At 39.4% G+C, this 24,313-nt stretch overlaps 1 protein-coding gene across 4 annotated transcripts in view; it reads left to right on the top strand.

The window, feature by feature from the left end:
• The window catches only part of CPQ (carboxypeptidase Q), a 147,377-nt gene that overhangs the window by 10,951 nt on the left and 112,113 nt on the right, over positions 1-24,313 (top strand). For all 4 annotated transcript variants that reach the window (XR_005953278.1, XR_005953279.1, XM_041413021.1 and 1 more), the window contains exons 2-3: positions 6,764-7,221; positions 18,834-19,041. Coding sequence is in view for 2 of the 4 variants with exons in the window: in XM_041413021.1 (XP_041268955.1) it covers positions 6,795-7,221; positions 18,834-19,041 (635 nt within the window). In the remaining 2 variants the exon portion in view is untranslated. The remainder of the gene's footprint in view (positions 1-6,763; positions 7,222-18,833; positions 19,042-24,313) is intronic.

The following is a 24,313-nucleotide window of genomic DNA, read 5'->3' on the forward strand; positions in this document are numbered from 1 at the left end:
TTGGATACAGTATGCTGGATACACTATCCAGCACACATTTATTATGGTGTGATTCTTCAGGATTACTGCCATTTCAGCAGCAGCGATGGAGTAGCTGTGGCTTTGCTGATACAGAATTTGGATACAGTATGCTGGATACACTATCCAGCACATTTATTATGGTGTGATTCTCCAGGATTATTGCCATTTCAGCAGCAGCGATGGAATAAGAGTATGTCAAGGTAGCCTGATACTATTCTGAGGCTTGGAGGTGAAGAAAGAGGGAAGAGTGTCTCCTCTTACTGCTTCCTTTCTGTGTTAAGCTGTAGTACTTCCTCCATACTGACTATAAATAGGGTATGAACTTCTGCCAAATGGGGAGCTGTGGCTGCAGTGTCTCCTGGAATGTTTGGACTTTCTCAGTCTTAATCTTTATAGAGTTCTTAAAACTTTTCACTTCCTATTATGTCTACATAAGTCAGTATCACTACTAAAGCCTATATAGTCATAGGTCATGGATTTCAGTATGTATCTTCAGTTGTAGAAATTCAAAATAGTTCTTTTGAAGTTGGTAAAACAGCTCAGGTGTTTCCTTTGGTGTTTTAGACTTTTTGGTCCAAGTAATAACATTATCCAAAACCTTATATCCTTATTGTGTTGTACTCTTCTTTACCTTAGTTTTACGATTCAAAAGGCTAATTTTAAGGGCTTTGTAATGTAAATGATAGCTTCAACTGTGTGTGTTCCCAAACCCAAGATTTTCCAACTGATTAAGTGTTCTCCCAGATGAGGAATTACAACAATTCTGAAAAAGGAGTCTTTAAGGAATGTCTGCTTTTCTGCTTCACTCTTCAAGATCATAAAGCTTGTATTTCCCCCACCCCCTACCCACCCCTCCTCCTTATCTTTATAAGTGATGGAAGAACTCTATGACTTTATTTTTAGGCAGAAATCTCCACCTCATTTTGCAAGTTCACCTAGCCTCCCAGCCATCCTACTCCACAGCTGTCACAACAAACTTTTTTCCAGTGCTATTAAACGTATCAGACATCACTCTGCAGCATGTTAGTTTGTTACCCTGGGGCTTTTCAGTCTATTCTCATGTCATCAAAACCACTGTGTGATTTCAAGATTTCCTCCAGTCCCTGAAGGAAAATCAAATGGTGGTTAGGAAACTGATAGATGCTCTGCAGATATAGCAGATCTCTAGCAATTAAGTGGTTAATAGCCTCAATTTATTGTTTTCATTCCTCATTTCCCATAACCATGACTTCTGTGAACTCTCTGTATCCTTTTGTCTGTATTTTCAACTGGGATTTTGCGAAAACCTTGCCCCATTGGAGAAGAAGCAGTGCTCTAACGTTGTTTATCCTATTTTTATGCCCTTTACTCGTCTTTCTGTTGTCTGATTGCTGTAGACAGTGATCAATCAGACAATAATCAGTCTCTCATCTGAGAGATTCTTTTTTCCTCTTCCTGTTATCTTTTCCATCTGTAACATTTAAGTAATTTATATTGTAATGTTTTTAATGGTGGAAATGCCAGTTAGTTTGGATGTGCTCTTCTTTTATATAAGGGCACCATTAAAAGATGAAAATCCCAATGAGCTTGCACTTTAGCATCAAAGACAGCAGTTAGGTACAGACAAGTTGACTACACAGTAATAGAAGTATCCTTAAAGTAACTACTAATAAGTGTATCTTCTGACACCCTCTGCACTACCTGCATTGTATTGTGTTGTACATTTCGTTCTTTCATACTAATTTGAGCTGGAAAAGACTTACTTTCTGCCTTCAGTTTATCTATTTCTTCTACATACCTAGAACCTTTCTCCCTTGATTTTTAAAACGCCTTTCAGCTTGTGTCTCTGGTCTCCTTTCATATTCCAAATCACACATTTAGTTTGAAAGACATCTTTTGAGCTCTAAAGTGCCTTTTTAAGCAGGGTCAGCTGCAGCAGGTTGTCCAGGCCCTGGACAACTATGACATTCCATGCCTAGACAGGTTTGGAATATGTCCCTGTATGGACACTTCACAGCCTCTCTGAGCAACCTCTTCCAGTGATTGACTACCCTCACTTTGGGAAAAAAAAAAAAAAAAAAAAAAAAAAGCACATTCTTGTGTTCAGGTGGAATTTCATGTATTTCAGTTTGTTTCCATTGACTCTTGTTCTGTTGGTGGGCACCACTGGAAAAAGCCTGGCTCCGTCTTCTTTGTTTCCTCCCATCAGGTATTTCTATCCACTGATTAATCCCTCCCTCTCCTTCTGGACTCCAGACTGAACAGTTAAAGCTCTCTCAGCCTCTCCTAACAGGGATACTGGATACTCCAGTCCCTTAATCATCTTTGTGGCCCTTTGTTGCACACTGTCCAGCACGTCCACATCTCTCTCATACTGGGAAGCCCAGGAATGAAGAAATAATCCAGGTCTGGCTTCTCTAATGCTGACTAGAGGGGAAAGACCACATCGCTCCGCCTGCAGGCAACACTCCTGATGTGCAGCCCATCAGGCTGTTCGTCTTTGCCAACAGGAGATTTTGTTGACTCATTTTCTGCCACCTCCTTTCCAGCTGGGTATCCCCAGCTGTCTTAGTGCATCTTCCCCAGATGCAGGACTTGTTGAACTTCATAAGGTTCCTGCCTGCCTGCCTCCTCACACAACCATCGAGTGCACAGCCACTCCTGCTAACCTTTCTGTCATTGGAGGCCACACTCTGTCCAAGCATCCAGATTATTAATGGAGATTTATAAGGGTTCTGATGGACTTTTAGGGATCACCACTAGCTACCATCTGTCAACTAGATGTCACTCAGAATCCTCTGAGCTTGGATGTTCAGTTGATTTTCAATCCACCTCACTGTCTGCTCATCCAGCCTATACTTCATCACGTCCCTGAGACTTTTATGGAGACTCTCAGCTGCCTTACCCATGTAAAAGGGAAACAAATCCACTGCTCTGTCCTCATCTACCAAGCCAGCAATATTGTCCTAGACAGACATCATGTTGATTATGCAATTTCCCCTTTGTAAATCCATGCTAACTATTCTGAGTCACCTTCTTGTCCTTGTGTGGAAGTAATTTTCAGGATTTTTCTCCTGTCCACTTGCCAGAGCTTGATGTGAGGCTGACTGGTCTGTAGTTCTTATTGTAGTTAATTTTATCTCTTGCCCTTCTCAAAGTTAGGAGTGACATGACCAGAGTGGCCTCACAATGATACCAGCTTTCAATATTTGTGGGTGCAAGCCATGAGGCCCTATGGATTTATATATGTACATTTGTTTAAGTGCTACCTAACTTGGTCTTCCTCACTCCAGACTTTCCCTTTTAAATGTTCTGCTAGGATTTTGCAGGGAAAAATCTCTCTTTCTGTGAACTATATTCAGAGCATTCCCTTCTTTCTGTATGGATCCAGGTACTACTATGGCTGCATGCCCTCTTTCTGCTTCATGGACAATAAAACACATTGAAACATTTTGATTGCCCTGTTATTTTTTATTAATTTGGTTGGCATGGTGAGATTCATGTGCTGAGTCTTAACTAGTTAGATGTGGAAAAATAACTAATCTCCTTTGCTAGATGATTCACTGGGGTGATAAAATTGCAGAGACTAGGAAAACAGATGTGTGATTCTTTCCCTGGACTAGCAGTGGAGTGATTCCTCTATTGCAGTCTGAGTATGATGTTATTTTACCCAGCAGGGAAATATTTCAGATAGCCGCTTTTGAACAGATTATGCTTGAGTATTCAAGAAAAGCACAATAAATTGCATTCTTTTTTTTTTTTTTTTTTTTTTTTTTTTTTGTTCTTGACCAGGGTTTGAATTGAGTTATATTCCTCCTACAGTGCATTGGAGGCAGTGAAATGCTGTGCGACACAGAAGTGTTACATCCACAAAAGTTGTGGAAACATGTCTGTTCTCAGTGTTGAGTGGGAAATTCCTGGAAGAAGTGTATCTCTTAAATGCAGGTCCTCTGGGGCAGGCTTTGGAGTGAGCATGCTGCTGGTTTTGAATGAGGTTAGGAAGAACAAAGAAACAATTTCTGAGTTAAGGGAAGTGTGATAACTGCAGTTGCATCTGTACATTGAAAAAAAATGCATGAAGTATGTAGCCTGGGGCCCTTTGAGGTGGCCAGTGCTATTTAGATAATCCCTCTGTGTCTTCTGTGTAACAGCTAAGTGTATCTGCTTTTTCTGGTAGATTTTGCAAACCCTTAAACAAAGAGACCCCCAAACATTAAGTTTTTGAAACTAAGTCTACAGAATTGTTTTATTCCATTCAGCACTTACCATTTTCTCGCTGGCTTCTTTGTGCATGATGAACTTTGCAAAAATCAGGGAACGAGCATGGTCATCCTGAGAAAATGACTGATGTCTCTAGAAGAGGATGTCTAAGAGCATGTAATTAACTGGTTAAGGGAAAGTACATGAAGAAAGTGCAGAGCATAGCAATAAAAATACACCAATACTCTGTGTAGTATAACCACAAATAAACAGTAACTCAGACTATAAAAGGCATTTTGCAGTTCTCAGGCAGTGTCCTGAGATAACCCAAGTCTTCTCCTCCTGGTTGTGTAAGACCTTTGCCTTGTCTGTCTCAGAGAAATCTGTGTGATAGATTTGTTGTTCACAGATGAAATCAATGATGATTTTTTGTCATTTTGCAAAAACTATGCTTCACTGTGAAGAACTTATTACTTCCTTGATCTCAAGCTTAGGGGACATTTGAATAGTTAAGGAGAATACCTTAGTATTCCTCTATTGCTAAAGCTATTGCTTAAATTGCTGTTTGTGAAAAGACCCATAAAGGTCTATGGAAGGCTGGCAGTTTGTGTTGGTTATCATATGTGCTAGGCTTGGTGACTCCAAAATTATTGCATGAGTGGTTTTTTTGTGGGTATTGGGGTATTGTAGTTTATTTGTTTCTGAATTCTGGTGGTTTATGGATCCTAGAAATGTGGTTACTACTTTGACTCCTTCTGTGTTTTATTTCTGCATTTCACATGGCATCTTATGGGTGCATGCCTGGTGGATTATCCCCCCTTTTTGGGAGCTGATCAGAATCTCTCATAAATGTTGTGGGTTGCACCTTCCCACAGACAGCACAGGGAGACAGGGCGTGGGGGTTTTGGTCAGTTCATCACTGAGATTTTATTCTGCTGCTCGGGGAAAGGAGTCCTTCCCCTGTGAGGCCGTGGGGTCCCTCCCACAGGAGACAGCTCTCCATGAACTTCTCCAGCGTGGGTGCACTCCCACGAGCAGCAGCCAAACCGTACCTGCTGCACCCTGAGTCCCTCCCACAGGCACACAGTCCTCCCAAAACTGCTGCGGCATGGGTCTCTTTCCACGGGGTGCAGTCCTACAAAGACAGGCTGCTCCAGCCTGGAGCAGGGGCCTGCTCTCTCCACCAGGTATCCCCCTAGATCACAGCCCCACCAGGCATCCACCCGCTCCGATGCAGAGCAATCTCAGCTCCAGCGCCTGGAGCAGCTCCTCCTCCTATTTCTCCACTGACCTTGGTGTTGCCATGTTGTTTCCCTCACATGTTCTCACCTCCTTCTCTGACTAGGAGCAAAAAACCTGTGACTCTGTTTGGATTTTCTTCTTCAGTATGTCATCACAAAGTCATTACCAACTTCTCTCATTGGCCCAGGTTTGGCCAGCAGCATGTCCATTTTCAGAGCCATCAGGGATTGGCTCTGCTGGACATGGTGGGAAGCTTCCAGCAGCTTCCCACAGGAGACATCTTTGTGGGTTTTTACTGCCAAAAACCAGACCATGCCAAACCAATACAGGTACAAAAACGCATGGGTTCAGATAAGAACAGTTAAGTAGATGAAAATAAGTAAAGGGTTATAATAATAATTATGATAATAATAATAAAAAAAAATTAAAAGCCCAAGAAAAACAAGTGATGCACAATCCAACTGCTTACCACCTGCTGATCAATGCTCAGCCTTTCCCTGATAAGTGATTAGGCTTTTCCAGTCAACTCCCCCAGTTTGTGTACTCACCTTGGTATGGAATATCCCTTTGGTCAGTGTAGGTCAGTTGTCCTGGCTGTGCTCCCTCCCAGCTTCTTGTGCAGCTCCTCATTCACAGAGCATGAGACACTTGAAAGTCCTTGACTTAGGGTAAGCACTACTTAGCAACAACCAAAACATCAGTGTGTTATCAATGCTATTCTCATGCTGAATCCAAACCAGAGCACTGTATCACTTACTGAGCAGAAAATTATCTCTATCCTAGCCAAAACTAGGACACTGGAGGCATTGGATCTAAATCTTAAATCTTTTTAGAACAATAGAAAGTACTTTTCTGATTATGAAGATGGAGATCAGGAAGAACTTTTATTCATGAATGTGGTATAAGAAAAGTTTTTGTCTGGATGTTTTGTGTCGAGACATTTGATTTGGCACTTCTGAAAAGTCCTGCTCGTAACAGAAAGGAGATGCAAAACTCCTCCTGCATGGGAGCAGCCCTGGGTTTTGATTCATTGAAGAATGTGTTTATTTACAAAGATGCAGCATTCCAAGGATATTTCTAAAGACCACAAAGATTGTGTCCAGTGGTCTAAGTATCTTTTTCATTTGCTTTCAATAACTCTGTCTTAAAGTTGAGTTTACTTTTTTGCTAGTTCTGATCGAAGCATTTTCATGATAAACTAATTTAATTTCATTTCTGTCTGCCAATTCAAATAACTAAAAATATTGCTGATAGGTGTATGATTTTTTAACTTTCTTTTTTGTTTTTTTGTTTTTTTTTTTCCTTTTTGCCTCTCCAACAGGCCATCTGTGGAAAAGAAGAAAGAGAAAAAAATGAAGCACTTGTTTTTAATATTTCTCATGAATTTATTACACCAGCATGCTGGGAAATCTTTGAGAAGAGATGGAAGTTCCCTGAAGTCATTTGAAGACATTAAAAATGAGATAGCTGGCTATACTGATATTGCTAAGGCTATTATTGATCTTGCTGTTCATGGAAAGGCTCAGAACAGATCCTATGATAGATTAGCAGTTTTTGCTGACACCATAGGACCTAGACTCAGTGGTTCAAAAAACTTAGAGGCAGCCATCAAATATATGTTCACTGCCCTGCAGAAAGATGGGCTGGAAAATGTGCATCTAGAGCCTGTGAAAGTACCACACTGGGAAAGAGGAGAAGAGTTTGCAGTGATGCTGGAACCAAGGAATCATAGCATTGCTATTTTGGGACTTGGGAACAGTATTGCCACTCCTCCAGAAGGTAACTCTTCCTTTTGGAATTACATGTGACTTGCTTTATAGCACAAACTGTATTGTACCCCTAATAACTTCTCTCAGTGGTCAAACTGTGGTTTTCTTCTTGCTGTAGTAGTTCTGCAAAACAAGGTGCTATTTTCCTGGGACTTTTCTATATAGTGTGGTTGTGACTGGTGCAGTTATATTAATACAGTTTGGTTGAAAGGACTTATAAAATTAGAGGTGATTCCTGACCTTTCCATTAAATTTATACTCTTTTTTTTTTTAACACTGATGAACGTCATTTGCAAAGATTCTGGTTGGTAGGAAAGAAGTTCTCCATGGGGTGTCAAATTGACACATGATTTCTCCTTCTCTTCATGTGCCCTATTTTGCCAGGCTCCACCCTTCACTCCAGTAAAAAACAGGGCAGCAGGAAAAGGAGGTGAGCTTGAAGAGTTCAAGCCCCTCACCAAACATAGCAGTTGGTATCTGTGTGCCCTTCCCTTCCCTTCCCTTCCCTTCCCTTCCCTTCCCTTCCCTTCCCTTCCCATTGTTTACATGCTCACTTTGTCACTTACTTGTCACTGAACTGTGTGTTGCCTTTTAGATGATCACGTGTGATATGTTACTCAGGAGAAAGAATAACCATTAGCTGCGCTTAACAAGATTCTGGTCTTTTAAACACCAAAATATTAGATTGCCTACAAACAAAATGATTTATAAGATTCTTTATTTGTACTTACTGATGTGAGACTTTGAGGATTGTTATTTAAAAGCCAGATGAGAACCTTCTTCTGTGACTACTCTCCATAAAAAACAATATACTTATTCCTAGACCACTTCAAAAGCATTTGTATTCCTTTATGAGAAAATAAATTTAGTTTAGGAAATAAAAGGTAACATGATACTCATAATTTTTTTATAAATTGTAAATTTTTGTGATAGCAAGCTTTCTCTTTGAAATGAAACAACATATAAAATTGTTATGTTTAGAAAAAAATATATAGCTCGTCAAAATGCAACAAATAAAACTGGGTAATTTAAGATATGCTTGGAATAAATTATACTTGGTTTGAAAAATTGCTGCTGTGAATTTTATCTGAGATAGTTCTGTCATATTGAGGTAAACGCATACCTAAAATGCAAAGCAACTAGAACCATTACTACCTGTTTGTCCCATGATATGTGCAAGGTTTAGTGCTTTGATAAGAGAAAATTTAGAGCAAATTTTAAGCCTACAACTTATTTTGTATTCTTTCCAGTCCTATTCCAAGCTTCCTAAAAAGTAAGCAAAAATTAAAAGGTCTTTTTTGGTGTTTAGCAAGTGTTGCTGAACCTGAAAAGAGAAGCTGCAATTTAATTTTGGCAAACATCTTCACATCCAGAAAAGTCTGTTTTTCACTTCTCTTTCTTACTTGTGTAGTTATTTGCACTTGCCTGGTTTTACTCCTAGGTATGCCTTTTTTTTTTTTTTTTTTTTTTTTTTTTAGTGATATACTGAATTTACATGTTAAAAATACTCAGCCTAATTATGTCCTTCTTTTTCATCTTTAAAGATCCTATATCTTGAAAGCTGTGATTGTATTATCCAGTGCTGGTTCAAAACCCCCACATTATTCTTTCTCACAATTTCACTTTCCTCTGAGATCTGCCGTGTTTCTGAAGAAGTATATGTGTTGGTGCTAGAAGGCTTTATGGCAATGAGATCTCTCACAAAACAGTGGGTCATTTCTCATACTTCATGGAATAATTTTGATTCAATTACTTACCTTCTGACTCTCCTACTGTTTGTGCCTGTTCTGATTTCTGCTGGTCTCATCTCTCTCTGTGTGAACAGGGACAGGTTTTTGTGCTTGGGAAGGTTATGTGGGGTGGCTGGTCCCTGGTGAGCACTTGGCTCTTGTTCTTCTGATCTCTGGACCATCCTCCTGGCTGACGGAAATGTCTCGTAAGAGCTGCTCATCACCAGCCTCTGCAGGCAAGAGAATCAATGTTGGGAAAAGTGCTTGTTCTAAAATTCTCACTCATACCAAGCATGAAATAAAAAAATGTGTTTATTATTATTAAAACCACTGCGTTATCACTTCTGAGGATTGCCACAGTGCCTTATTCCTAAGAAAAAGGAATAGAAGGCTGCCCTAAATGGCATCAGAAATAGTTGAACAATTCCCCTCATTGAGGGATTATCAGCAGTTCTGATACATCTTGTTCTAGGCACGAAGTTTTGGGGGTATGACTCTTCCTGTAATCAAAATAATGCGACTCAATATGAGATGCCTGATGCCAGTTATCCTGTTACAGTACTGTTGTTACATGGGATCAAACTAGGGAGATCTACTGCTCCTGTGCTGAGCTTTGGCAGAGGGATGTTTTAAAGGCTGAAGGTCCTTCAGATGCTGGCTCTATGATGATTCTTTGCCTCTAAAGTGGACTGTGCAGATGACTCCTGAAGTTGTTTGCTGTTAGCTTGATAGTTACTACGTGTTTAAAGCCAGTGTTCCTGTCAGGATATATTTCAGACCCCTCCATTTACAAACCACTGTCTCAGTACAGCCCAAACAGATCCCTTCCTTGACACTACTGATGCCTGTTACAGACAGAGCTGGACTTCTTGTCTTTTAAGGTCTAGGAATGGGGTTAAGATGAGAGTGGCTGACTCCTCCATCCCAGCAGAAGGTACAGGAGACCATTTCTTGCTTTTTCATCTTTTCAGTTTTGTCCTGTATTCTTCTCTTCCCATGATTTGTCCCCAGGCTTGTGACCTGAGAAGCTAAGAAAATAGGAGACGTTGGCGGAAGTTTAAAACTTGGTGCTGGACTTGGTGCCCTTTGGTTCTCTCAGAGCCTCTCCTGAAGCTCAGAACCCCAAGCAAGTGCTTAGGAGGGCTCTTCATTATCTTGGCAATAGCCTAGCAGCAATTAGAAACCTAATTAGAAACCTGCCCTGGGGTGACTTTATGATGCTTGTATCCCCAGTTGTCTGTTCTGTTTATGCTGGATATTTAAGACTGGTTCTGAGAGCGAAAAGGGGGAAAAAGAGCACACAGTTTGTTCTCAGAAACTGCACTCACTCCTCTGCATTCCTGCTCCTGGACAGTGTCGTCTGCAGCATGGACAGACAGCACGAGAGCTCTTCTTTGCTTTTTATTTAGTTTTTTTTTTAGGTAGCTGAGGTAGAGAAGTTCCCTGGACTGTGTTTTTTCTTTTTCTTGAAACTGTTCAAACCTGCTCTGGACTGAAAACCCAGAAAAATGCTGGGAGCTCACACCTGTGGCCCATCAGGGGCCAGGACACAGCATTCTCCAGTGCAGGAGAGACTGGTAAGAGACTGAGTGAGCTGAGTCACACTCCACAACAAGGACTTTCTGAATTTGCCATCTCTTCAGAATAGCGAGAGGTTTTATTGTTTAATATTATACATTTATTTTTTTTATGCTTGTGAATACTTTGCCTGTTAAATAAACAGTATCTTCCACTTTTCTCCAAGGAAATATTTTCCTGAACCGGTTGGTGGAGGGGCCACTTGAATTTGCTTTCTAGAGGGACCCCATTCAGAGGTTTCCTCCCAAATTTGCCCTAAACCAGGACACCTGGCTTTGGATGTTGGAAATTCAGGGTTTAATTTCCCTCTGTCCATGGAAATTCAAACCAGTGTTTCCGAAGAGTTACCCAATGGCTAGAGCACATGCTGAGGTTGGTTACTTTCCATTTCAGCATACACCATGCGAGTGTAGAAAAAATCCGCAATCCTTCAGGGCAGGAACAAGAAGCCCTAAATAGTAGCAGTATTTTTAGCTATGAAGTCCAAGCCAGTCCATTGACTCCAGGATACCAGGAGTGTCTCTTCCTGCAGAGAATGTCTTCTAACTCGTGCCTATGGCATTGAAACCCTATTGGGATGTGCAGAGAGCTTTTCTCATTTATTTGATTTTATGAGATTTGCCCACTTTGGCTCAGATACAGAACAGTTGGATGATGTGCAGGAGGCTTTTCAGTACCTTGTGATCTTGTGGATAAAATCCTGCTTTCTTCTTCATGACTGGGAAATATGCCAAGATGTCAAGTTCCCAGATTCCATCTGATTTTCACAGCAAAAAAGGAGAGTACAGAAAAGGTTAGATTTTTCTATTGAAGAGGAAAAACCTCCAACATTCTCCCTCCCCAAGTGTATTCCAGGATATGAAGGTGTTCGGTCAAAGAGAAAGTTTTCACTTCCTTTGATCTCTTTACAAGGAGGGAGTAACTTCACTGCCCGCTTTAGTGCCAGGGAAACAGAGTGACCTGGATTTCCAGAAATCAGCAGGGGCTCTTAATAGTCATCACCTTGAAGAAATGGATTCCTAGGTAGCAAACAGGATTGAATGATAGAAAGTGCTCAGTTTTGGGAGCTGGAAAACTGGAGATTTACCATATTTAGTCAATGTCCTTGTCTCATTTTCAGTGTTTCAACATTGGCAAAACATGGAGATATATATAGAGAGAGACTGTGTTGATTTCTGGTGGTACTGATTATATCCCCCAAATATAATTGTTGCTTTGAGAATCTCGTAATTGAAGGAAAGTGGTAGTTTAGCAGATGTTTGACCATAGAGTATCAAAGAGTTCATTTTTTTGCATGTGTTCTAAAATGCATTTTTTTTACTCTGATGAGTGACCATGCCCTTTAATTTTAAAGAAATACTGACAAGCAGAACCGACTTCACGGCAGCCTGCCCTGAAATGTCTCCTCAAAAAAAAAAGGAACACTCTGTTTTTTTATGTACTGTTGGTTGCAGCAAAACTGAAATAATATAAATATGAAAATGATGCACTGGCAGACTTTTTCCTAGTTTTTGTGTTCAAGTCATGGTCTTTTCTTTGTTTAATTGTCAATATTTGGTCCAGCTGCACTCTTATGGAAGGTGATAGGAGCTTTGCAATTAGATAACATGAAAGTAGTTCCAGCCTGTTATGTATAAAATGAGCATAATGAGTGTTGCCTTGAAGTTGTTGGTGTGGGCTGTTGCTGTTGGTCCACCATTTTATTAAACCAGGAATATTGCTGAAAGAAGTGGTCTGGCTCCAGTTCTGGTTGATTTTGTCCCCAGTGTTGACCATCCTCTTTTTTACCTCAGTGGTGAAGTGGATTAGGGAATTCAGCTAGATGAACAAAAGGCCGACAAAAAAGTTCTTTTTTTAATGTGTACCAGAGGATTTACCCTTAAGTTGCCAGCATCTTGGATGACCACTGATCTCCTGGAAGAAAAGTGATGCTTCTGGAAGGACTTGGGTACCCCTTTGAGGAGGGGTCCAGTGCTGAAAACAGGGGTTGTAGAGAGTTGTAGGCATGAGAGCATAGTGCACAGCAAAGCCCTCCTGTCTTCACTGGATTCCTCTTCTTTCATGTGTGAGGAGCTATTAATGGACATCTAGAGACCATGAGCCTCAGTATTGAGTACCTGGATTGTTTATTATTACTTAGAGTAACACTGCTTTTGTTATGGTAATCATGCTACTGTTTTTCATGGAACATAAAAGGTGACATCTGTGAAGGACTTCAGACACTGTGGTGTTCAGTGGCCCAGCATCTGGGCTAAAGTTAGTGCAGTAGCATTTCAAAGATTTAGAGAGTAGAAGTATCTGCATGGCTTTGAGGTGGACATGCTGTCTGGGGAGAATATGGGTTCCAGTTGCTACTTTAACCAATGTTCAGGTGAACTGTGTGGATTGCCAGTGGTAAAGGAGTGAATTTTCCGGTCTTGTCCTTTTGCAGTGTCACTGAGTTGAGGGTGGTTACCTCAAGGATGTTAAGGCCAGGCTGAAGCTATTGAAGGTGGGATTTAAATATGATTTTCTGCACGTGAGGGGCATGCAGACACAGCTGGATGGCCATTCATCCCAAGGGATAGCCAGCAGTGACAGGCACCTTTGACTCACTAAGGAGGGAATGGCTGTCCTCAGATCTTCCTACCTTGAGCACCCCTGTTCTCAGAAACTTATTTTTATGGATCTTGGTTTTGGGTGTCTGATTATCCCTACACATTGCATAGGAGCCTGTGTTCTGTCCAGGGCTGTTTCTGGGAGAACCTAACCTGTTGCCCCACTCTTTTGGCATCCAAGGCTTTATGCTGGGGGTTGGGACAAACCCATTTTCTCCTAGGATTTGTGGTACACAGTAAGCTACAGGTCATTGAAACCAAACTGTTCAGAAGAGATCCAGTACTTGCTGGAAATTTTAAGTCATATTTTTCAGAAACTTAACTATTATATAGTGTACATTTTTCTCAGTGTTCTTAAGAAATGGTACAGTATGTTTAGTCTCTGTGCAAAGCATCTCAGCTGAATAGCCTCATATCCTTTTTTATAACTGTCCTATGTAATTTTATTTTCATGAAGCAATTCTCTTTGCTGTTCCACAGAGTAGGAATGTCACATTTTCTAGAAGTATTGTTCATATTTTACAAAATTTTTCTTCCCGATAAAACCCTCTTTTTCATTTCACAGTTGCCTTAAATTCTTATTTCTTATTTTCTTCATATTCTAATTATTACATTAGTACTTATTTATATGTGTGGATAGAGCAAATGTGTTTCGAGGTGTTAGATATTTCAGATTTGTTGACTTTGTTAGAATATTTCAGATGTCCAGTACATGCTAATAATTTTTGAGTGAGAAAAAAAAAAGTGATGATATTAATCTTTCATTTGCTTCAGCCTGACACAAAGCCTTAATTGGATGAGGTCATTAGAGATAAAGAATTTGAGTCTGTTTTTCTAAAAATCTAGTTGAAGTTTGTGGAGCATTGCAGGAAAGCTGAACAAATTCCTGGAGGGTGTTAGAAAACATGTTTTTAAGAGAGGTATGCTAGAAGTTGAGGAGGAAAATGTTTTCTGAGCTGATTTTAGAGGATGTTGAACATAAAAAAGGATTTAATGCCAGGTCGCTAATCTTACTTAGCTTTGAAGCATATATTTGCATTTTCCCTCCCCAAGACCTTCTCTGCTTTGGCCTGTCCCAACAACTACCTTATCTCCAGACATACATACCTACCCATGCAATAAAATTCTAGGCTCTGTGGAAGAAGCTACCTTGCAAATGGGCACAAGACAGTGCTTGAGGGCTGTGTCTGAAAGAGGCAGGGGCTTGTTACTTTTAATCTGGAGAGATGATCAAGTCTGAAGGACAATGGGAATAGCCAGACTAAGGTAAGAAAAGCTTGGGGCTACTGCTTGCATGTGTTCAGGGTCAGCACAGAATACAGTATGCCCTGATGAAGCAGCTTCTGGGCCAAATTAGCTTTGTGGAAGAGCTGGAGTAGGAACGGAGAAATCTGGGATGTTGCAGGAGGTGAGGCGTGAGGGTGGCCTGACGTGGCTGGTCTGTGGGGCAGGGCTGCGATCACCACATGGGTGCCAGGCACCGTGGTTGTGGTGTGTTATTACTCCTGCTCTGCCATGAAGAACTGTCTTGATTTCCTGTCCTGATATCCTGATGCCTCGTTCTGATGAACAGGGAAGTAACATCCTGTCTCCTTCCTCTCATGACTACCGAGGCCAGGATGCATCTCCTCCAGTTTCAGATACATCTCCTCCAGTTTCAAAATTTCCACGGTTGTCAGAACAATTAGATGTGATGTTGACTTTTTGTGTTGATACCTCTTTTCCAGCTTTGTCTTGTTTAGGCTTAGAATGACTGTATTTTAGTAGTTTTAAGCAAAAATTGCCTTGCCCATCAGGTTATTTATTTGACAGTGGTAACTTCAGTGCATTTGGATCAGTAGCATCACTGTTCCATACTGTGATTTGTAGAAGAAATCATAATTCTTACTTTAGTGTGAAGCAAAAGAAGTTTAGGAGGTCCATAGGAATGAGTTGTTTGCTTGCTGCTATTGAAAAGAATTTATTGCCAAATTAATGATGACTGCATTTGGCTTTGTAACTGGATCTCCAAGGTACTGTTTCTGTTACCTGGATGACAAAAATGAAACTGGGGGAAAAAAGAACAGAGTAAGGCCATAGTTAAGTAATGAGGAAATTTGTATTCAGTAAGATTAAACAGTATGCAAATAATATTTCTTTCTGGATTTACTAAATCCTTTTAATATAGTAATAGATTGTAACTAACTTGGTTGAATTTCTGTGTGTTTGTGAATAGAGTGTTTCTGGGATAATGATAAGTAAAAATGCATTCTGTATGAAATTTCATTGATGTTTTAATAAAGATCCACCAGTTTTTAAAATCTGATAATAGGGTGGATTTTCCTTTTTTTTCTTTCTCTCCACTGAAACCTGTTACTAACACAGAGAGATGCATGTCTGTAGGTACTAAAATGACTAAAGTATTAGCTGCAGTTAATCTTGGGAGGAATCCCCTTTGAACTAATCTACTCCTTGCATCATTGCTGGCAGGTAAACAGCTGTGAGGAGGCGACTCTCCAGACAGAAGTGTTCATGCCAGGAATCAGAATTCTTCTATAGAACAGTGTTACACACAGCTGATTTATGGCTGCTTTCATATATATGTGTGTGTGTGTCTATATATATATTTTTATATATACATTTAAAAATATATATATGTATATATACGTTTATATATACATAATCAGTCTTGTGTTCATCCTGCCTGTGACCGATACCACACCACTTATTTCAACTGGCAGTGCAATCATCACAGTTGTGACATATTCAAATTTTGAGATAGAAACACACATTTCAGTGTACAGAGGACTTTGTAAAATATAAATTTGTTGGTTGGTGAAAATTTCCTGCTTGTTCCCACCATGAACACCCTTCCTATACCTTGATTGTCAGAAAGAATAGGGTACAATTTGCTGTTTAATATGAGAAATGAGAGGAAACCCATATACTACCTAGATTCTTTTGCTCATTTGCCCAACCCAACAATATGTTTCATGTGATGAGATCAAATAAATAGTCTTCAGCTTTATACACTCAGCCAAGTTTATCATGTTTGTAATTCTGCTTTCTATGATTCATGCCCTTTACTTTGCTAATTACCCATATACTCTGTATTCATCTCTTGGACTGTGTGTGTTATAATCTTTATATCTTGCTTAAGTAAGCAGGCAGTCTGTCTCCCTCCTTAGATGGGGTTTCTGAAGATTTCTGTTCAATAACACACAGCCACTAATGTAATGATGGTGTAAGAGACAGTATCTTTCAACATGGGAAGCAGAGCCATGAGTCACTGAATTGGTAGGAGATCCTAGGGTGGATTTCTATTAATTTGTTTAAAGGCTCAGTAAGGTGAGACATTTCCAGTTTCTAAAGGGAATAACTCAGTCTCCTTAAACGGGTAAACTGTTGGGGGTTTTGTTTTATTTCTCCTTTTGCACAGAAGGTTTAAGGGTGGTTTGTGCATGTGTATCGACATATTTGTTTAAGATAAACATTGCTCTTGTAACTTCAGTCAGAGAATCTGAAATGGTATAAAATGGCACTAAAATGCAAATGAGTAATTGAATTAATCAGAAGCTTTCCACTGTTATGGAAAGCACTGTAATTCATGCTTTATGTATACCATACTGCCATTAAGTAAATGAGGCAGAGAGAACTTTTTTTTTTTTTTTAAAATTTTATCAAAGGAGAGCTTTATTTAGCTTCTTTGAGGACATTTGAGGGTAGAGATACTGAGCTGGAATTTGCAACTCTGTGTTCTTTCCCTTAGAACAAATTTCCAGTACATTTTCCAGTAATTCTCACTGTACAAACTCCTGATGCCTGTCATCTAGGAAGGGCCATAAATTTATTTCACCATCATATTTCTTAGGAATTATAGATACTAGCTGTCTGTAGCTTTCTTAAAAAGCTTTGCAGAGCTGGTGTTTGTTCATGTATGCAGTAATGCCCAGAAGAGTTATTCTCCTTGCTTCCCTTGACAAACAGGGACCTGTGTCCCTCCAGTGTCTGCTGCACGATCCAGGTGGAGCACTGGGGAGAGATAATATGAAACAGACATTGCAGTAGCATCAGCCTACTGAGACCACGACTTCTCTCATGGAAAATGAAATTTTGCAGATACCTGGCTTTATTTCCAGTTGCATGGTTCCATAGCCAAAATTACCCTGTTGCTGGGATGTTCCTGAGCTAAGTGGCTGAACCTGCCATTAATTACAAGCAGCTGGAGTCTGCTAGTATACTCACCTGCCTGCCAACAGCAGATAGTAATGTGTGAAGGTGATTCTTTGGTTTGCCTCTCTAAAACATTGCCAGGTTAAGGTAAGAATCTGAATAGTTAAAATTTTGATGTCTCTCACACTAGGTTATTTTTGTAGCTAAAACTCACTTTTGTTGTAGCAGTAAATGTCTGTTCTGTTCATAGTGGTATATTCTAATGAAATCAAACTTCTGTGGAATAGTTTCTTTAAGGTTTTGAAGTGTAGTTTCGTCTTAAAGAAGCCATGAGCCTGGGCACACTTATGCTGAGAGACATTACCTTCCTGTGTTTCTGAGAGTTTTTCTCATTCATTGTGGTTTTAAATACAAGTCTTTGAAATCCTCTAAATAATTCTCATTTCATGCACAAAAAAACAACAACCAACCAACCTGAAAAAAGGGACTTTTTTACAGAGAATAATTTTATTCTTAAAAACATGATAATTTCACTTTATTCTGACAAATACTTCCTAGCGGATTTGTTATTAGTTTCAGCTTCCATTTTTGTATTTTGTGACTATTAGGTGAAATGTACAACACTAAAATTTCAGACATCCATTATTTCTTATGTATTTAGAAGCAAAGTACCAGCCCATGTTGTTAAGCAGTCTCCACTTATCTCTGTAACCAATCAACAAAATTGAATTTTCAGCATTGTGGTCATTTTGATGAGTTACTTCTCAAATGCTGTGAAATATAGTCCCTCAATTAATGCACTTAAAAGTTAGAAGGATTCTTTGGCTTATCTGTACCATTCTTTGTTTTTTCAAGTAAGATAATACAGCAATTTAAAACTATTCCAGCTGTTAAAAACAGATCTGGGTGGGATCTAACTTAACATGTGTGAATAGTAATGCATAAGAACCTACCTGGAAAAACTCCCAGAAGGAGATCCAATAGAACTGTTGTATTCTCCTGACTAAATATGAAATTAATATTATTATTATTATTATTAAGCACATCACAAAATTTGTTGACATTGCATTTAATTTAATTTCATTTATGGGTTAATCATTTTGTAGGAGTTACAGTCTAAAAATATGGGCTTCCAGCTGTCTTATATTAAGCTAAGTTGTTTAGCAACATATCAAAACATTTCCATGAAAAGATTACTATCTTTTTTAAATTAATCCCATAGCTAGCTTTTGCAAATGTTTTTGTACTATAAATGATTACAATAGGCATTAAAGCCTATGCAGAGAGCAAAATTCCCCCCATGTATCCTTCTCACCCTTCAAGTTCTGTTTTAATACCAGCCTGATAGCATGGCTTACAGAGGTGTGTGTACTTTATCAGGGTTCTGTCACATCTGTTTAGTACTGGTCTCTGATGGAGCATTTCACATCATCTTCCTTCCTCAGGAAAAAAACTAGTGCTGATTTCCTGAGTTCTGCACAGTCCATGTTTTTCTGTCTGTTGGAAGTGGCTGTAGGAGAGCTATAGGAGAGCATTGCTAAAACCCCTGTAATACTTTCTTTCAGGAATTACAGCAGAAGTCATAGTTGTGGCCTCATTTGATGAACTGCACAAACGAGCTCAGGAGGCCAAGGGGAAGATTGTCGTCTACAATGAACCTTTCATCAGTTATGGTGAAACTGTGCAATACAGGTTACAGGGAGCAGTGGAAGCTGCTAAAGTTGGAGCAGTGGCATCCCTCATTAGGTCTATTGCTTCTTTTTCTATTCACAGGTAAGCATTTTTCTCTTTTCTTCCTGCAACTCACATTTCAATATTAGCTGACATATCATTTCTGGGCAGGAATTTTTGTTCTCCACAGCTTAAACAGTGCCAGTTATGAGTGGGTGTTTGGTTTTGAAACTCTTGGCTTCGCAATAGTTCTTTTCCCCTGTGCTTTGTCATTCTTTCAGAATGTTTTCTTTTTTTTTTTTTTTTTTTTTGTTTTTTTGTTCTTGATCCAAGTTTTGTATAATATTTGTTTTAAAGATTTCTGCATTCTCAAGGCCGCCATAAATATTCTAAGAACCAAAACCAAATGTCTTTGGTGACAATAGGCTGTCAGTGATGATATGAGCTGGTCATTCTGTGTGTTTGACTAGAATGCACATGTACAATTTTCAATGTATTGTTAATTTTCCTAGCATAAGGCTGGCTTGTGCTAGATGAAGGGGTAGTCTGCTTTGAACATAATTATTTAGAACACTTTAGCCGCAAGGCTTGTAATTCTCACACTGCTTTTTAAGTAAGGTATGTGGAAATTATGATTTTTCAAAAATGTAAATATTTTTCAATTTCTTAATACATTATTTTTTTTATTGCTATAGTGTTATGTTACTGAAATTCTATATTTTCATTTTCTGGTTGGTAACAGAATTCTTTTTTTATCTGAGAGTTTTTTCCAACACTGAAATATTACACTTAAAATGCTTATATATTGTGAAAAAGACTAGCTGAGGCATAGAGAGGAAATGGAGAAGGGTTCAGCCATATCGTGGAAGGCTGACAGATAGATGCACGCCTTTAACACAGTATTTCTAAAATCTTGTACTGTTACTGGTGACCTTAATACCTGCAGTGATCTCTGTGTAGGAGCCTGCTGGCTGTGATGGGAGTTCTGGTCAGGCAGGCCCAGGCAGCAGAACTGGATTGAGGACTGGATCAGGACAGGTCCATCTACCTGCCCACTATCCTGTCCCTGAGCTGCAGCCTGAGCAGGACTGGCAGGACATAAGTGATGCCACACACAAATCTTGAGTGCTTGAACTGTAGAGCTCTGTTAATAAAATCATTTGCATAAGAAAATATGAAAGATATCCAGTTTCTACATGAGGTGCTATATTTTGTAACACTCTTTCTTTGGCAAGTACGTGTTTAGAGCAATACAGATCCTTTATTTCTCCCCCTAGTTGCCTGCCCAGTAACTCTTTACCCACAGAGGAGTCATTGGCAGTAGCTAACCTGTCCCTGAATGTGTGCCACAACATAACCTGGACTTGTGTTCTGTTTAGGTAACACCATGGTTTCTTTTTGATCTCTGCTCCTAGGTTTTCTTTCTGCAGAAGTCTGGGCTGGTAGGTGGAAAGCATGATCTAGCTTTGGGTGTTTCTTGAAGCTGAAACTGGGAAGTGACTTGGGAGGCATTTGGAGGCATGCTTGAATCCACTTCTTCAGAGAAAACATGAATGGTCACACATCAGCAATATGAGAAGTGTGCAAGCTTCTCCATTTGTAATGCTTTGGAGAGTCAGAAAAGTCAGTAAAGCCAACTAACTGTATTGGAACACATGCAGAGAACAGCTCTGCTGCCCCTGTAGTTGCTTGGTAGCGTTTTTATATGCTTGTCCTGATTTCAGCTGGGGTAGAGTTCATTTTCTTCTTAGCCGTTGGTACAGTGCTCTAGTTTGGATTCGGCATGAGACTAGCATTGATAACACGCTGATGTTTTGGTGTTGCCAAGCAGTACTTACCCTAAGTCAAGGATTTCCAGTGTCTCATGTTCTGTGAATGAAGAGCTGCACAAGAAGCTGGGAGGGAGCACAGCCAGAACAACTGACCTACACTGACTAAAGGGATATCCCATACCATAGGATGTCGTGTTCAGTATGAAAACTAGGGAGGGGAGATAGGAAGGGAGCTTGGCCAACTACTTATTGGGAACAGGCTGGGCATCAGTCAGAGGGTGGTGAGCAATTGGATTGTGCATCACTTTTTCTTGGATTTACTTATCTGCTGCTGTTAGGGTTTTTTATTTTTTTGGTAATTAAAAGTATTTTTTTTATTCTAATATTTCACTCTGATTTTTTCCATACTGTTTAACTGTTCTTAACAGTCCTCAAACCATTAATTTTTGTATTTCTTTTTCTGAGTCTTCTTCCCATCACACTCAGGGAAATAATGAGTGACCAGCTGCATGGTACTTAGTTGCCAGCTGGGGTTGAACCATGAAAATGCTCCACATTCCCCTAAAGAAGTCAAAATTACCTGCTAAAAATGCTTTCTGAAATATGAAGAAATTGAATTCAGATATTATCCAAACTATTACTAGTGTATTTCTTGGTGTCCAGCAGATGTGATATTTACAATGTATTTTCTAATAATTGGAATTTCCTAATAAAGCTCCTAATAATGAACAGATAGTGGAATGTGTTTCAGAAACAGTTTTACAAAAAATATATGGTTTTGAAATAGCTTTAGCTGGTATTATCAAAGAATACTGCAATCTATAATGTGTTGATTTTCTGAAAACCAGAAGATGAGCTGTGTCCCGTCTGTAGTTAGGGTGCTATGCAGAATTGTTCAGTTGAAAGCTACTGTATCTTCTGTTTGCTACAGTATTTATGGAAGCACATTTAGTATGAAATTAAAATATTAGAGATGAGGAACAGAGGTGGAGACTGAAGGAATTGGCATTACAGCTATTTGAAAACTGAATGGAAGTAGATGCCAAATGTATATTTATTTAGAAGTATTGAATTCTTAATTGATACTGGGAGCAGAGGTGTCATTCCCAAAAGTAATTTCAAATGTAGATGCTGCCATGAAGCATTTTTTAATGGTGCACTTTCTGTACTCCCTTCATTTACCTTCACTTAGTTTTTGTTTTTTTTAATATGGAATGGACTGGTTAATGTATTTTTTCCTATAATACAGAAGGTACTCAGGTCCAGTCCCTCTCTTTGGTTACTCAGTGATGACTAGATCTGTTTATCTTATTTTTAACAAGTAGGTATTGCTGTAGGCAGGATGGATCTTCTTATCTCCATGCATGCTCCTATGTTTTCTTCTAATCCTCAGAGGAGTGTCTCCTTGTCTGTCCTAGCAGGGTGCTGTGCTGGATAGACTGTGCTGGATGTGGTGCTTCTTATCTGTCAGTGTCTGGGGCACTCTTTCTTCAAGTCACTTGCCTTTTTAATTGACTGGTGGGAAATACTGCCTTGCTGGAGGGAATAGTGTGTTAGAAGGGTGAGAGATGAAAGGTAAAAAGCTAATAAAAGGTTTCCAAATGTTGTGAAAGTAAATCTTGCATTCTTGCATTTTGTATGCTTCATTTTAAACCAGAGTCTTTACTTCTTTGGCCTGTGTGTTTACATGTTCACTGGTAATATGAATAAATGATAATGGGATTGTGGAGTTTTCCAAAATATACTGGAAACATCTTAGGAGAAAGTATCTTCCTTTTCACACTGCACTATCCCAGTTTCAGGTAAATGAAAGGTGTAATTTCACAATTTTTCCTAAACTATATCAAGTTTGGTGGATGGGTCTTTTTGTTTCATTTCTTTGTTTAAGGAGTTTTGTTTGTCTATTTTTCAAATTTTTCAACCCATTTTCAACAGGGAACTGCTTATTGTTATTTAGTTATTCTATTTGCTGGAACACTGTAAGCCAACTTTGTGGTGTGATTTCTAGGTAATCTTGCAATAGGAGTAATATTGATAGGTTAAAACTAGGTACTGTCATTAACATCCTAGGCTTATTAGGGCTCATTATTAAAGCTTACTTACAAGGTGGTATTGGTGAAATCACAACATGAATTAAATCACTGTTCTTTTGCTGGTAACTTGATGGCTGTTCCTTGTCCCAGAAATGGTACAATGGCCACAATGTCAAGGCAAAAAGTGTGAATGGAATCTTTGACCCGAGGACAGTTTATTTTTCTTTAAGGTGTTGTAGTATAACTGTGGAGTAATGAAACACCCTGGGGACTCAAGCATCCCAATTCTTAATAAAAGCAGGAAGGGATGAATGTGATTATACTCAGGAAAACTTATTGATATGTTTGTACAAGGTCTCACAACACTCACTGGTGACAAATATTTGCTGTTGAGTTTCAAGGAGCTGATTCATTCATTTTGAACAGCATTGCTAAGTGAATAGGAAATAAAATTAGCAACTACATCTTCCTTGATCTATGAAGAGATGACAGTAGTTAAAGGTATTGCATGTTACATGGCAGTTGTGTCTCATGGCATTGTCTGCCTCTTGTGTTAAATGATTCTTTTGGTTTTTTTGAATTTCTCTTCTCTTCATTGATAGCATGTAAGAGTGGGGTTTTTTTTAAGTAGGAGAAGGTCACTGTAATTAATTGGTGTAAGGGACACTCTTCACTAGACCAAGTTGCTCAAAGCCACATCCATACTGGCCTTGAGCACTGCCAGGGATGGGGCATCCACAGCTTTTCTGGGCAACCTGTTTCAGTGCCTCAGCACCATCACAGTGAAGGATTTGTTCCTAATATCTAATCTAAACCTATTCTCTTAAAGTTTCTTGCAGAAAAATTATGCTGTGAAATGCCAGTGTCCATAAAGGAGGCAGAGGAGTCCTGCAACTTTATTCTAATGAAGGGAGAGAGTCCACTAGGCCATTCCCCCCGTGGGGTCTCTCTTCAGGTTTTGGAGGATGCAGCCGCCTTTTATCCTAAACTCCCACCATGTGTTGTCCTCTTCCTTTCCACACTGATAAGGTCCTAGGAAGATACAGCCTTCCCAAACCACCTACCACATATTCCCCCAAAAACATGCATTGCCATTTTCTCCCCTAAAGTTGGGAAGGTCAGGATGTCTGGGTTTTTGCCCTTTTCCATCAAAGTTCAGGCCATCTGGGCTGTGCAGTAGATTTGTGTGAACTCATTTCTCCTATTAAGCTAAAGTTAATTGTCTGGGTTCTGCAACAGACTTGGTGGATTGATTTTCATAGACATTAAGACCCATTTCTAAGACATTAGCACCCATTTCTCCTAAAGATCACCACAGCCATTCTGGTTGGTTCTTTCAGACCTAGTCATTCCTGAAGACATTAACATCCTATTTCTGCTGTCATTAGTGAAGACCCCCATCCACCAAGTGAAGAAATTAGCACCCATTTTTTCTAACAGTTTGAAGCCATTCCCCCTTGTTCTACCACTATAGACTCTTGTAAAAAGTTTCTATCTTTCTTGTAGGCTCCTTTTCCCAGTAACAATTTTCGAAGTACTGGCAATTTGGTGGTGAAATATTTAAACATG

The sequence above is a fragment of the Onychostruthus taczanowskii genome, unplaced genomic scaffold, assembly GCF_017590055.1.
Source record: "Onychostruthus taczanowskii isolate IOZ18803 unplaced genomic scaffold, ASM1759005v1 scaffold4, whole genome shotgun sequence".
NCBI classification, from domain to species: Eukaryota; Metazoa; Chordata; class Aves; order Passeriformes; family Passeridae; genus Onychostruthus; species Onychostruthus taczanowskii.